This window comes from Sinocyclocheilus anshuiensis, unplaced genomic scaffold, assembly GCF_001515605.1.
Source record: "Sinocyclocheilus anshuiensis isolate Anshui unplaced genomic scaffold, SAMN03320099.WGS_v1.1 scaffold960, whole genome shotgun sequence".
NCBI classification, from domain to species: Eukaryota; Metazoa; Chordata; class Actinopteri; order Cypriniformes; family Cyprinidae; genus Sinocyclocheilus; species Sinocyclocheilus anshuiensis.
In genome coordinates, this window is record NW_015549635.1 from 430,652 (window position 1) to 445,645 (window position 14,994).

A 14,994-nucleotide genomic window follows, 5' to 3' on the forward strand; every position below is an offset into this window, starting at 1 on the left:
TTATTGCCTTGTTTATCTAAAAGTGCTCTTTTCCTTTAAAACTAGCCAACAAGCCATATGTGTTGACTGTGAAACACAGTAGACTTTAATAATATGCATTTATGTTGTAATTACTACATTTCCGTGTAAATCCATCTTCATATTTACTACAAACAATGCGCTGTTACTTTAATTCAGCGCTTTCAGCGCAGCAATAGACTTGGTGTGGAAACGATCTCTGCACTGCTGCAGACGCGCCGCTACTGGAATGCACTGCCGGACCGTAACCGTGTGCAGTGAACGCTTTATTAATACGCGTCCGCATACTCACTGCAAACGGAGTGTGTGTGAACTTGGCATTATGTGTGTGCGCTGCCAGTGTGCATGAGCGCTCAGTCTCCAGGAGAGCGCACTAGCAGTAACAATTCCTGTGTCAACTGTGCAGCGTGCAGCTTGTTTATAGACAGACGTGATGTGTGGTGATTTGAAGCCAATTGCGTATTTTGAGAGAGAAAGAGAGAGTGCGCGCGGTGATTCATTCACGCTGTTTGTGAAATTCACACAAGGTTTTCAAATTACTTTATAACTTATTTAATGAAAAAATATGAAGGTGAGTACTCGCCGGACAGAGACTGAGACGGTGCCGCTGCATGTCGTGCCAAATCTCTCACGGCAGCGTCATCAGCTTGAGATCGTTTTTTTGAGATCGGCCTTTTTAGAGACCGCCGATCAATCATCCCAACGTGATTATCGGCCGATAATGATCGGTAGCCGATCAATCGGAGCACCCCTAACTTTATAACTTATTTAATGAAAAAATATGAAGGTGAGTACTCGCCGGACAGAGACTGAGACGGTGCCGCTGCATGTCGTGCCAAATCTCTCACGGCAGCGTCATCAGCTTGAGATCGTTTTTTTGAGATCGGCCTTTTTAGAGACCGCCGATCAATCATCCCAACGTGATTATCGGTCGATAGTGATCGGTAGCCGATCAATCGGAGCACCCCTAATAATTAGTTAATTGAGATTAATAATATTATTAGATTTGTACTCTAATAAATGCATTTCTAACATGGTAGTACTATTTAGAATGCTTTTTTTTTTTTTTATTAAAAGTGAACAGTTGGCAGCACCTAAAATATAGTTTTCCCCTTGCAAATATATTTTTAACTAAAATATTAATATTAAATGACCATATTCACAGCCATAAATATTTATATTAATAATTTCCTTTTATTTGAAGCCGTTTATTGTCAGGAATATGGACTGGTTTTTGTTGTGTTTTCCCTCCCCATGTGTTCCGTGTCCCAGTTAATTGGCTGGTTCCATGCACCTGTGTTCCCCTGATTGCCCTGTGTTTAAAAGTCCCAGTCTGTTCAGTTTGTATTTGTCGGGTCTTGAATGTCTTCCTTGTGCTCTGTATCTCCCTGTTGGATTATTAAAGACTCTCGTTTTGTGAAATCTCCACGTCTCCTCGTTTCCTCATTCCCTTGCTCCAGCGAATCGTGACAGAAGACCCGACCAAAACAGTTACCTCCGTGTGTCTACCCTCCGTTTTTGTTTCCTTTTTTTTCCCTCAGTGTTTTGTTTCCATTGTGTTTAACATGGATCCCCTCTCCCGTCCAGAGTACCTCCTCCTCCTGCTGGAGCAGGGGGAGAGATCGCTCGAGGGCCATACTAGACTGTTCCTGGTCCTCGCTGCTCTAACCAGCTACCCGGACGACGTGCTCTGTGCATTTTACGACGTCAGTTTAAACATCTCGTGCAGAGCTCTTTCGTCCGAAGATGGTCCATGAGCGAATTTTGCTGCCTTTGTGGAGTGGACACTGGCGAGAAATGGATCTCCGTTCCCCGCCTGTTCCCAGGAGAACCTCGCCAGTTCCTCTCCCGACCCAGTGCCCAGCCCAGAGCGCATGCCCGAGCCCACCACTGACGGAGAGCCATAGCCCGCCGCGACTAACAAGCCATCGCCGCACGGAGCGACAGAGCTGAGGATCGCCGCAGAGCCGGAGCTGCAAATGACGTCAATCAAGGTGTGTGAGCCGGCAACAACGCCCGCCATGAGGGAGAAAGCCACGGACGGTGTGAGCGCGGAGAGGAGCTCCGCCCCCTGCACCGCGACTGAGGGTGAGCTGTGTATGGCGCGGCAACTGTGCCACACCAAAGAGGAGAGGGCTCCCGTTACTAAGTTCTGGCCTGAAAGCCCAGAGGCTCACAAATGCCCGCCCTCCCAATCGCTCCTGCCTCCTCCTCCTCCGCTGTTGTCTGGCAGCCCATCTGCTCGCCCTCAGCCCACCATCTATGCGGTGCAAGCTCCGCGGGACTGCCATCCTCCAGCGTCGCTTCCCTCCTGCTCCGCCTTGGTCTGGCATCGACCATACTGCGCCTCGGGACTCCACTCCTCCGGCTGTGCCTCGTCCCTTTGTCCCTCTGGCTCCGTCAGGCTCCTTCATCCCTTCAGCTCCTCCTCAGTTTTTTTCTGTCACTTTTGATCAATATAATGCATCCTTGCTGTAAGCAGTTATTTCTTTCAAAAAAAAAATCTTACTGACAAATTTTAAGCATTAGTGTATATATCATACACTGGAATTAAACATAAATTTAATGAGATTTTTGCTATAAAAAAAGAAATTATCAAGTAAGACAAATGCAAGTATATTTACAGTACATTCTCTGAATACATAGGACACAATATCTTATGCAGTTTTGCTTTTCAGATATATTGATCTTGTTCTAAGAATGCTTAGATGGTTTTACGTTAAAAAAGATACTGATTGAGTTTTTTCAGTCTAGTTTGGATTATCCCTGTAGTAGTGGACCATTTAAGTACATTAGTTCTTAGAATATGATATGACAAGAGTCATTATAATGAGCTCTTGGCTCATGTCAGTTGTATGCAGGATTTGAAGAGCCTAAATTCAGTCTTATGACAGCTCTCTGCAGTCTTTATGACTGAGCAGGCAGATATATTGCCGGGCATCATTTTTCTCTGGAGACCCAGCTTTAATTCCATGTGGCGGGGGTTACCGGGGAAACAGTTTTAACCTTCATGCTGTCTGCATCTTCACCGCACCTAGGGATTACTCCTGTTTGGATTTAATAAAAGACTGTGTTTTTTCCTATTTAACATCTCGATCGTTCCTTCCGGCAACGTATCGTGACAGAAGACCAGACCAACAAACCCCTCCGTTTGTTTTCCGTTTTCCATTCAGTGTTTTTTGTTTGCGTAGTGTTCCGGATCCTCGGCATCCCCCTGGCGTGTTGGCTCTCCGTCTCCGCCTCGGGCTCCGCCACCGTTGGTCGGCCCCCTGAAGTCGGCGGTCATTCCTCCATGGCTCCTCCCTCCGTCGGATCCACCGTGGGCCGTCTTTATGGCTGTGGCCTGGGTGCAGCTGGACTCCTCCTGCTCCAAGCCCCTCCTGTCTCCTCCCTGGCTCCTCCCTCCATCGTCTCCTCCATGGACTCTGTCTGCCGGCCCCCTCCTGGGTGTCTGTCCTCCTCCTGAGCCTCCTCCCAGTTCCCACCCATCCCTCCCTCTGTTGGTTCTACGGCGCGAGGCCGCGCCTTCCTGGAGGGGTGCGAAATGTCAGGATTGGGACTGTCTTTGTTTTGTTTTGCTCCACATGTGCTCCCTGTGACCCAGTTTTTCCCTCATTTGCCCTTATTTGGTCATTCCTGTTCCTGTCCTCGTTGTCTCTTAATTAGTTATTCTATTCACCTGTGTTCCTCCCAATTCCCTCGTTATCCTGTATATTTAAGCCCCAGTCTGTTCAGTCTGTGTTTGTCGGGTCTACATGTTGTGAACGTGTGTCATCTTCCCTTCCTGGTGTGGAAGGTTTGGATTTGATAAAAGACTGTGTTTGCTATTTTACGTCTCTATCGTTCCTTCCGGCAGCGTATCGTGACACCTTTCTGATATGTATAGCCAGCCATTCCATCAATTCTCTGATTGTATATCAATCAAGTCCCATCTTTTTCCTTATTGAATATTCAGTTTCACTCAGAAAAATGTTACATTTAGACTTTAATATTATTAAAGTCATATTTTCATAATAACCTAAACCTAACACCCTGAAACTGATACTATTACTGTACCATCATAAGACTTTCTGTCTCTCTATCCAGAGATAGAGAGGGTTATTATAGTTAACTAAAACTAAAACCATAAAAAAAATAATCTTGTTACTTGAATTGAAATAAAGGATAACTGAAATAAAATAATAAAAATTTTAAACTTATTATGCTTTTTTTTTTTTCATCTTGATGCCAAGGCAACATTTCTCATTTTCATTTAGTTTAACTTGATGTGCTAAAACAACTAAAACCTAAACAAAATGAATAAAAACTAAATGTATGCATATTTTTAAGAAAGAAAAAAAACTAATAAAAAATTGCAAAAATACGCAACTAAATTACTAAAACTAGAACTAAAATAAAAAAGTGGCGCATATAAAAATGTATTAAAAATATTAAATAAAACTATAATTGTATCTCAGTGATACTAAACACTGGTACATATTTCCTTTCTCAGTACCAAGAATATACCTCAACACTTTATCAAAATGAAAAAAAAAACCACTCAACTCATTATAGATCAATGCTGGACTGTGGCAATACTCTGTTTAATAGAAATGCCTCTAATGCTAAATCTAATTCTAATTTACATCTCCCCATGTCGTATAATAGAAACCCACTTCACACCAGGTCGACCAGGCATCTTTAATGCTGTTAAATGGAGCTTAATTATATCCAGTCTATCAAAGTCACTTGGGTGCTCTCTTTCCATCTCCGCTCTAATTTCTACCCATTTCCACTCTGGAGAAGCTGAGAGGCATGAAGACATCAGGTGGAAGCCATCTGGCTATCTCATTCCTCTTTCAAGCTGATTTTCTGAATCATATTTCTGTAAAGAGGGTGAGCCACAGGTAGCAGATTGAACTCGTATCCCCCGTTTGGGATATCAGAGGAGAGGGTAGATTCCTACAAGAACGTTCCGGTCCACAGACACCTGTGGTCTGCCTGATTACAAGCCCTGACATCTAACACTGAGGGAGTGTGTAATTCGACTGACATCTGCTGATGAGGCTCACTGTGTGTGTGAATGCATGTGCGTGTATGTGTGAACAGCTCATCCATGCAAAACAGTGACCTCGTGTAACTCCTGCGTAGCGTTCATCTGCTTTTGGTCACGTATACACACATACACACAATCACATGCATGCATGCAAAGGCATGAGTTTACATGTTTATACCATATAGACACACACATGCAAAATGATAAACGAATTGCCTTGAACAAACCTTCATACCACAAACATCTCAACTAGGACGGATCAAGTGATAACCACATTCACACATGCGCAAATAATGTGCATATGTGCTAAATCAGAAGAGCATCATGTGCACACATTATCGCATTGGGCGTTTGCTGGTGTCAGCTGCCCTGTTAAGGCCAGAGGGCAGAGCAAGGTCAGCACCAGGAACTGGGGCTGAAATAATAGATTGCATAAGCACTTCACCAAAGAGAATAGAGAGAAGATAGGCTTGGAAAAAGAGGTTATGAGGAGAGAAATGATGAGGAGAGACGATCAGAAAAAAAATTGGATGGGAGGCGTGCAGCAGAGGAAAGAGAAAAAATGAATATGAGAGAGGCAAGGGACGGTCAAATGGATTGGAGGAGGATGAATTTGGCCGCAAATTCTCCATCCAGGTAAAAATCAGAGAGTGGAAAGTAGAAATTAGCCTCTTGGATTGGATGAAATTGATTTTGGAAGGTTGAAGGGCCATCCTGAGACAATAAGTCTATATATGGAGAAATTATAATAATGAAGAAATTAGGAAAATGGCTCACTGTGTGTGTGTGTGTCTGTGTGTGTGTGTGTACACACTATCATTCAAACATTTGGGGTCTTTTTTGTAAGAAATTAATACTTATATATAGCAAGGATGCATTAAATTCAAAAAGTAAATATATTTTTACAAAAGATTTCTATTTCTGTTACCCTTTATTACGTACAATGGCTAAATGTATATACATATATTTTATGCAAAATGTTATTTTTATTGACCTTCATTTATATATGGGTGGGAAATGGATGCAAACTAAGCACAGCATTGAGTCCTCAATGATTATGAACAAAAGTGGGAAGCATTATAGTGCAATAATAAGAGAAATTGCCGAAATTCTAACTTTATAAAACACTCCCTCCTCTTTTTTAATGCTCACATGCAATTACCTTTATTGAATCTCATTAAATTTGGCTTCCACATCCTGTCATTTTGTTTTCCACCCCATCAGATTATCTTCTGACACCAAGCGGTCCATAGAGTATTCCCATCATCGCAGGAAAGGGGAGACAGTAGTGGACTCACAGATGTGCCTGTAAACTCTGTAGCAGATGGCACTTCCTGTTTGGCCAGACTGCCGTTCTTGTGTGTTTGATTGACATGATGTTACTCTCAGTCAGCAAATACACACATTGTCCCCTGATTTTACTCTCCATCTCTACCAGAGCGAGAGTGATTTGACCTCTTTCTCTCACACATACATGCACTCTTACCTTTTTCCTCTTTAATGTCGGGGAAGGAAAGCCATGTCCAGTAAAGAGAACTCTTCATTATTTTTCTATATGTATCTCTCACTTTTACACTCTCTCTCTCTCTCTCTTTTTGACAGGCATTTTTCAGGTCAACTCACACAGAAAGAAGTATAAAAGGGGTCTAAAAATATCTTTATAATGCATTCGCTGACAAAAATGATTTGTTTCGTGAAGTTACACTCCTTTCTACTTTTCCACTTCTATCTGCACCTGTTTAGTTTACAGTGAAATTTAGAAACCCGAGATGCTATTTTGATTCTGCAAGGTTGTATTAAATTGATCAAAAGTGACAGTAAAGATATTTAGAATGTTACAAAAGATTTCTATTTCAAATAAATGCTGTTTATCAAAGAAAAAAGTATAATGGTTTCCACAAAAATCGTTTTTTTTAACATTGATAATAACAAGAATTGTTATTTGAGGACCAAAAATGATTTGTTTCATGAAGTTACACTCATTTATACTCCTCCTCATCTGTCTGCACTTGTTTAGTTTACACTGGAATTCAGAAACCTTGAGACCACTAGTGAAAATCGAATTAGCATAAACCAACAATAACATTTTTGGAACAAAAAAAAAAAAAGTCTTTTTTTTAACATTCTGTTTATTTACCAGTTTAATTTAGATAATGAATCCCAGATTTTCATTGTGGTCTCAGTCTTTTGAAACAAGACTTTCAAAGGTTAAATGAAATTAGTATATTTTTGATCACAAAACACTTGAGAAAACACTTTTTTCCGGGTTTAATAATGAGAGATGGTGTTAGACATTTATTTTTGTGCTGTGTATGTATAGAAAGGCTAAACTTCACGGTTTGCACACAAAGACAAGAGTGTCAACACTGTGTGTGTATGTGCGAGCACAGCACCCTCTGTTCCTATTTCCCTAGAGGGTGTTTGTGTGAGAACATGAACACGTGCCTGGTGTGTTATGCCCTCCTTCCCTCAGGTCCTCTTCTCTACCACCTCTCACATTTTCAAAGCGAGGCGGTTGATAGCTTGACCAGAGCACGAGGAACGTCAGAGGAGGGAGGGGGGACTGAGGTGGGAATGAGAATTCTTGTTTTTCATACCTCAGTGGTTACTTCCTGATTCCTCCACATTGATTTTTCCTTCATCCCCGGAATCCAAACAAGCCGTCAGAACGGTATCAAGTAAAGCTGGTGTTAATGAAAGGCCTGCGAGCCGCAGCAGATCAATGGCGAGAGAGAATATTCACAGAGCTAACATCAAACTTCTTTGAACTTGTAGCCGATTTGTGTCTTTCTTGATATTCTGTGTTTATGATGCTTTTTGTTGTTTGCCTTTGCTTTTCTTTTTTGTCACCTTTTGAACAGAATGAGAACAATAACCTCTTGCTGATTTCTTGTTTTTTGCTCTTTCTTGTTTTCTTTTTTGATTTTTCTCTTGCCACAGTAATCTTTTTTTGAATTTTCTCTTTTCTCTTTTTCCCTCCTTTTTGTCTTAACCCTAGGTCCATTCACAAAAAAACATGATGAATCGACACTGAACCAGCCACGAGATGAAGGTATTTTTGTTGCATGTTTTTCCTTTTTTCTTGTCTTTTTTAGAAAAGTCTTTTTTGGCAAAGTCAAGTCAAGTCACCTTTATTTATATAGCGCTTTTAACAATACAGATTGTGTCAAAGCAACTGAACAGCATTAATTAGGAAAACAGTGTGTCAATAATGCAAAATGACAATAGTAAACACTAATTTTTCAGTTAAAGACAGTTCATCATTGAATTCAGTGATGTCAACATCCAGCTCAGTTTAAATAGTATCTTTGCAATCAGGGTGGGAAATGGATGCAAACTAAGCACAGCATTGAGTCCTCAATGATTATGAACAAAAGTGGGAAGCATTATAGTGCAATAATAAGAGAAATTGCCGAAATTCTAACTTTATAAAACACTCCCTCCTCTTTTTTAATGCTCACATGCAATTACCTTTATTGAATCTCATTAAATTTGGCTTCCACATCCTGTCATTTTGTTTTCCACCCCATCAGATTATCTTCTGACACCAAGCGGTCCATAGAGTATTCCCATCATCGCAGGAAAGGGGAGACAGTAGTGGACTCACAGATGTGCCTGTAAACTCTGTAGCAGATGGCACTTCCTGTTTGGCCAGACTGCCGTTCTTGTGTGTTTGATTGACATGATGTTACTCTCAGTCAGCAAATACACACATTGTCCCCTGATTTTACTCTCCATCTCTACCAGAGCGAGAGTGATTTGACCTCTTTCTCTCACACATACATGCACTCTTACCTTTTTCCTCTTTAATGTCGGGGAAGGAAAGCCATGTCCAGTAAAGAGAACTCTTCATTATTTTTCTATATGTATCTCTCACTTTTACACTCTCTCTCTCTCTCTCTTTTTGACAGGCATTTTTCAGGTCAACTCACACAGAAAGAAGTATAAAAGGGGTCTAAAAATATCTTTATAATGCATTCGCTGACAAAAATGATTTGTTTCGTGAAGTTACACTCCTTTCTACTTTTCCACTTCTATCTGCACCTGTTTAGTTTACAGTGAAATTTAGAAACCCGAGATGCTCTTTTGATTCTGCAAGGTTGTATTAAATTGATCAAAAGTGACAGTAAAGATATTTAGAATGTTACAAAAGATTTCTATTTCAAATAAATGCTGTTTATCAAAGAAAAAAGTATAATGGTTTCCACAAAAATCGTTTTTTTTAACATTGATAATAACAAGAATTGTTATTTGAGGACCAAAAATGATTTGTTTCATGAAGTTACACTCATTTATACTCCTCCTCATCTGTCTGCACTTGTTTAGTTTACACTGGAATTCAGAAACCTTGAGACCACTAGTGAAAATCGAATTAGCATAAACCAACAATAACATTTTTGGAACAAAAAAAAAAAAAGTCTTTTTTTTAACATTCTGTTTATTTACCAGTTTAATTTAGATAATGAATCCCAGATTTTCATTGTGGTCTCAGTCTTTTGAAACAAGACTTTCAAAGGTTAAATGAAATTAGTATATTTTTGATCACAAAACACTTGAGAAAACACTTTTTTCCGGGTTTAATAATGAGAGATGGTGTTAGACATTTATTTTTGTGCTGTGTATGTATAGAAAGGCTAAACTTCACGGTTTGCACACAAAGACAAGAGTGTCAACACTGTGTGTGTATGTGCGAGCACAGCACCCTCTGTTCCTATTTCCCTAGAGGGTGTTTGTGTGAGAACATGAACACGTGCCTGGTGTGTTATGCCCTCCTTCCCTCAGGTCCTCTTCTCTACCACCTCTCACATTTTCAAAGCGAGGCGGTTGATAGCTTGACCAGAGCACGAGGAACGTCAGAGGAGGGAGGGGGGACTGAGGTGGGAATGAGAATTCTTGTTTTTCATACCTCAGTGGTTACTTCCTGATTCCTCCACATTGATTTTTCCTTCATCCCCGGAATCCAAACAAGCCGTCAGAACGGTATCAAGTAAAGCTGGTGTTAATGAAAGGCCTGCGAGCCGCAGCAGATCAATGGCGAGAGAGAATATTCACAGAGCTAACATCAAACTTCTTTGAACTTGTAGCCGATTTGTGTCTTTCTTGATATTCTGTGTTTATGATGCTTTTTGTTGTTTGCCTTTGCTTTTCTTTTTTGTCACCTTTTGAACAGAATGAGAACAATAACCTCTTGCTGATTTCTTGTTTTTTGCTCTTTCTTGTTTTCTTTTTTGATTTTTCTCTTGCCACAGTAATCTTTTTTTGAATTTTCTCTTTTCTCTTTTTCCCTCCTTTTTGTCTTAACCCTAGGTCCATTCACAAAAAAACATGATGAATCGACACTGAACCAGCCACGAGATGAAGGTATTTTTGTTGCATGTTTTTCCTTTTTTCTTGTCTTTTTTAGAAAAGTCTTTTTTGGCAAAGTCAAGTCAAGTCACCTTTATTTATATAGCGCTTTTAACAATACAGATTGTGTCAAAGCAACTGACAACACCAATGTTCAAAATAAAACATTTTCATCCATACCAAGGTTTCTTAAATATCATGACCATTCCCACAAGCCTAAACTTCGCATATCTTTTAGAAATCCCTACATGCCATTCTTCTAACAATGTAGCAAGCACATCGGGTGTTATGAGAAGTGTTCCCGGTGTTGGTTGACCTAATTAATGCAGCCTAAAAATCCTTTAACGGATTTGAATATTAGAAGCATATTAGTGTGTTATGTGTAAGCCAGGTTAAAGAGATGGGTCTTTAATCTAGATTTAAACTGCAAGAGTGTGTCTGCCTCCCGAACAATGTTAGGTAGGTTATTCCAGAGTTTGGGCGCTAAATGGTCAAGTCAAGTTTATTTGTACAGCGCTTTTCACCATACAAATCATTGCAAAGCAACTTTACAGCCAATTAAGTTTCTACAATATTTAGTGGTAGTTTATCAGTGGTGACTGTCAGTTAATGTACATATGGCAGAAATGTATGGAAAAATCAATTTAAGACATAATAAAACAGACGATGAACACTATTAACAGCAATTACTATATGATGCAATCAAACTTATAGCGAAATGTGGTAGTTCTGTATGTTGTTTCAGGGTTGGCATCATCTGAGGCAAATGAAAAAGCAAACAGCCTTTCCTTGGTAGTGATGAAGAGTATATGAACCACGAGTGCATATATGTATGTGTATGTCTGTGTGCAATGAGCTAAAACTTTCTCTTTGACTTTGAAGAGAGACATGCAACTTCTGAAAGTTGTAGACGATGGCAGAAAAAACACAGTATTTTCATTAAATGAGAGAAGAACTGTGGTTTTGAAATGTAATATTCCGATAGTGCTGTCTGAAGCACAATTTACAGCAGTTGCTTTGTAATGTTTTTCAAGACTCAGAGCGATTATTAGACTTTAAACTTATCTCCAACTTTTCACCATATTTTGTCAGTGTGAATAGTTCTCTGGATGCGGTAGTAAAGACCAGTCAATAAATCTAAGAAATAAAATGCTACCATGGGGAGAAAAGCCAGAAAAACACAGATACACACACACACACATGGATCAGCACATGTTGTCCTCTTTTATCTTGGATATTGCTATTAATGTCCTTTTTTAGCTCTTTTCTTAAGAGCAGTGTGTGTTTTTTTTTGCCCTGATGTTCTTTCTTGTGTTTACAAAAGTTTTTTTTTTTTCTTCTTCTTCTTCTTGCCTCTCATTCTTGCTGGGTTTTTTATAGTTCTTTGATAATGTGAAAAAATAGGATTGTAAAAGCTCTGAGAACAACTTCCATGCAAATTGACACTCATTGGTTTTATTGTATTGATAAAATGCCGGTTGGATCCTTATAAGCTTGTGGCCTCTCTAGAACTGAATTATTGACCCATTTGATTGTAATTAGTACTGAATATAACTAATCTAACTATAACCCAGTCATGACTAGTCTTCATTACCACTTCATTAATAGATTATGAAGATAAGTGTGGAGAAAAAAGATCTGGGATGAAGGACAGCCACAGAGATTGAATGTGAATGTCCATCTGTCTGTCCATTTGTCAAATCATAAATAAAATATATAATTATATACAGTTTAATATTTTTTTACAAGTTAACATAATTAGTATGTATGTTTATTTATGAATTGTTTTACTAAATAAGGAAGTATATTTTGCCAGATTAGGTCTGTGGACATTTTTTTTTACAGATGGGGCAAAAATGACAAAATGAGGTTGTCCTTAGTCGGAAACACAAACTTTATAAATCATTAAAATGTTGAGATTTGGGGTTTGTTTGGTTGGTTGAGGTTTGGTCTATCATCAACATAATTAGATTTGGTACAAGCAATACCATCTTCATTTAGCTACAACAGGTAAATGTATGCGAGTGTTTGTCAGGTGTTTATGGGAAATGCTATTTGTGAACATGGCAGTGTTAAGCTGCTGAAAACAGGATCGATTTATTGCTGAGGGAGTAAGAGTGACATCTGAGCACGAGTTTGTGCATGTGTCCGAGTGAGTGAGTGCGTGATTAGTGTAAGCTTCAGCCGAAGGCCAAGTGTCGAGACAAAGGTGTGTGTCCACCTGAGCCCAGCTCATTATTCAGGCTGTGTCACATCATTATCAAAGTGAGCACACACTCAAACACACTTGAAATATACAGCTTCATGCTCGCTTTCTCCACCATCTCTCGCGCTCCATCTGTGTCACACACACTTTATAAATTGTTCAGCCAGACAGCATCGAGCACGACGTCTCACTCAACACCAGTCTATCAACACTTCAGTCTAGATCAGGTGGATTGAAAAGCAAAGACTTTAGGACCCTGAATCCATGCATCCCTATCCACAACAGACCTAACTGCTACGATACAAGCCATCTGTTTAGGGGTTATGCTGTTCATGGCTCACCTCACTCAGGGTCTTTCCTTTTAGTATATATGAGACTTATGCAACAGAGCAGAAAGAATGTTCGTGTTTTTTTAAGGTTTGGAGATCAGTTAATGTTATTACTCATAAACCAGTTTATCAGCCAGGTTTTTAATTTTTTTTAATTTTTGTATTTGTTTATTATTATTATATTTAGAGATATGTTCCCATGTAATCTAAACAACCAAAAATGTTCATACAATTCCCCAGATTTGTCAGTTCCAAAGTTTACTGACAGCTTTGGCAATGCAAAAACTATTTTTAAATTTTATGTAAAATAATGTGAAATGTCTTTTACTATCATTAAATTATAACATATGCACAACCATTCAAAAGTTTGGGGTCAGTATAATTTTATTACAGCAGTTTAGTTTATTTATATATATATATATATATATATATATATATAGTATTTATTTTGAAATATATTAAAATAGGTTTATTTTTAAGGTTGTTCTTCATTGGTTACTGAGCAAGTTTTTCACGGATGGTTACCCTGAATTACAAAACTGTGGCAACTGCAATCAGCGGCTGATTGGTTGAGGAGCTTCAACCATAGTGCAGCAGCACAACTTTGTGTAGTTAAGCATAACAAAGCTAGATTGGGTGGTGCGTTTGGCAGCAGTTGTATCTTAACTTCTTTCCACAATTTGCTGGCCTTTTTTAAATATTTGTCCATATGACAGAATTAATTTTCTAGTGCAGCTCATTGTCACGCACAGCCTCATATAAATCAGTCACTATTTTAAAAATTACATCTCATAAATATGATAAGGGAGAGTGACCAAAAACAACATCAGTGTAGTATAACCAGACGTCATGGGAAATTATGCATCACATGCTCAAAGGTCAATTCTACACCGTCAAAAAAAAGAGAGCGAGAGATGAATGTTTGTTTAAAGGTGACATATCATGAAAATCTGACTTTTCCAGGTTTTAAGTGCTATAATCAGGACTGCATCTACCAACCAAGGAAAGGTGAAAAATATTAACCCAGTAACTTTGTTTTGGTAAGCCTTTTTCTGCAAGCCTCTGAGAAAACCAGCGCATCTGATTTCGCTCCCTTGGTGACGTGGCAAAGGGATCTCATTATAATATTACCGCCCCTTAATATATTGTAAAAAGGGACATAATATGTCTCCTTTAAGATGCGTATAGTGAGAAGCATTGTTGGTTTAATTTAATTTATATACTATAAATAATATTCATTTTAATTTTAGCTTGTTTTAGTCATTTTGCTATGTGCTTTTTGTTTTGTTTTTTTCTATTTAACTTTATTTTTAATTTCAATTTTCATAATCTTAGTACTTCAACTTCAACTTATTTTAATTCCGTTAGTTGCCAAGGCTACTCTTTTTTTAAGTTGAATGGTTTTATTTTATTTCAGCTTTAGTTAAATTAAGGAAAGCCATTTTTTATAGTTTTAGTTAACAGTAACAACTCTGGTGACAAGACGTTATGTGCTATATATTTAAGTAGGACAGCAATCCTTCAGATAAAAACAAATCGACAGCAAATATGTACAAGTGGGATGATCCCACAGCATATAGATTTGCTCGTTTATTTACTTGAGCTAAAAGGCACCTGTCAGAGTTTGCCTCCAGATTTAGGCCTAATTGATAATATTCTCAATATTTTTTGATATTTGACATCTAAGCCTCATTTTGTCTACTCAATACTTTAGCAAAATGTTTATGCAGCATAATATAAGCTACATAATAAGAAGTAGCATAGTTTGCAAAGAGACCATTGAAAACTAACTTTGCGGTTGTTGACACGTCGTGATGAGATGTTCTGTAACCTCTACAGTGTTCAGGACTGCACATACATTCATCATTAGAACTCTAGTGCCGACACACTCCTGCAAGCAATAGATTTGCTGTCGACCTGAACGCACACACACACACACACACACACACACACACACACACACCACACACACACACAAACACACACAGAGTTCCCTTTGGGATTGACTGTGTGACACAGAGTGCAGTGTGTGTGTGTGTGTGTGTGTGTGTGTGTGTGTG

General features: G+C 38.9%; 1 protein-coding gene across 4 annotated transcripts in view; it reads left to right on the forward strand.

The window, feature by feature from the left end:
* LOC107659731 (neuroligin-2-like) overlaps positions 1 to 14,994 on the forward strand; it is a 188,474-nt gene that overhangs the window by 87,481 nt on the left and 85,999 nt on the right. For 3 of the 4 annotated variants that reach the window (XM_016448758.1, XM_016448759.1, XM_016448757.1), the window contains one exon: positions 8,052 to 8,105. The exons of the other annotated variant lie outside the window; for it this stretch is intronic. In XM_016448758.1, the coding sequence (XP_016304244.1) occupies positions 8,052 to 8,105 (54 nt within the window). The remainder of the gene's footprint in view (positions 1 to 8,051; positions 8,106 to 14,994) is intronic. 4 annotated transcript variants of the gene reach the window in all.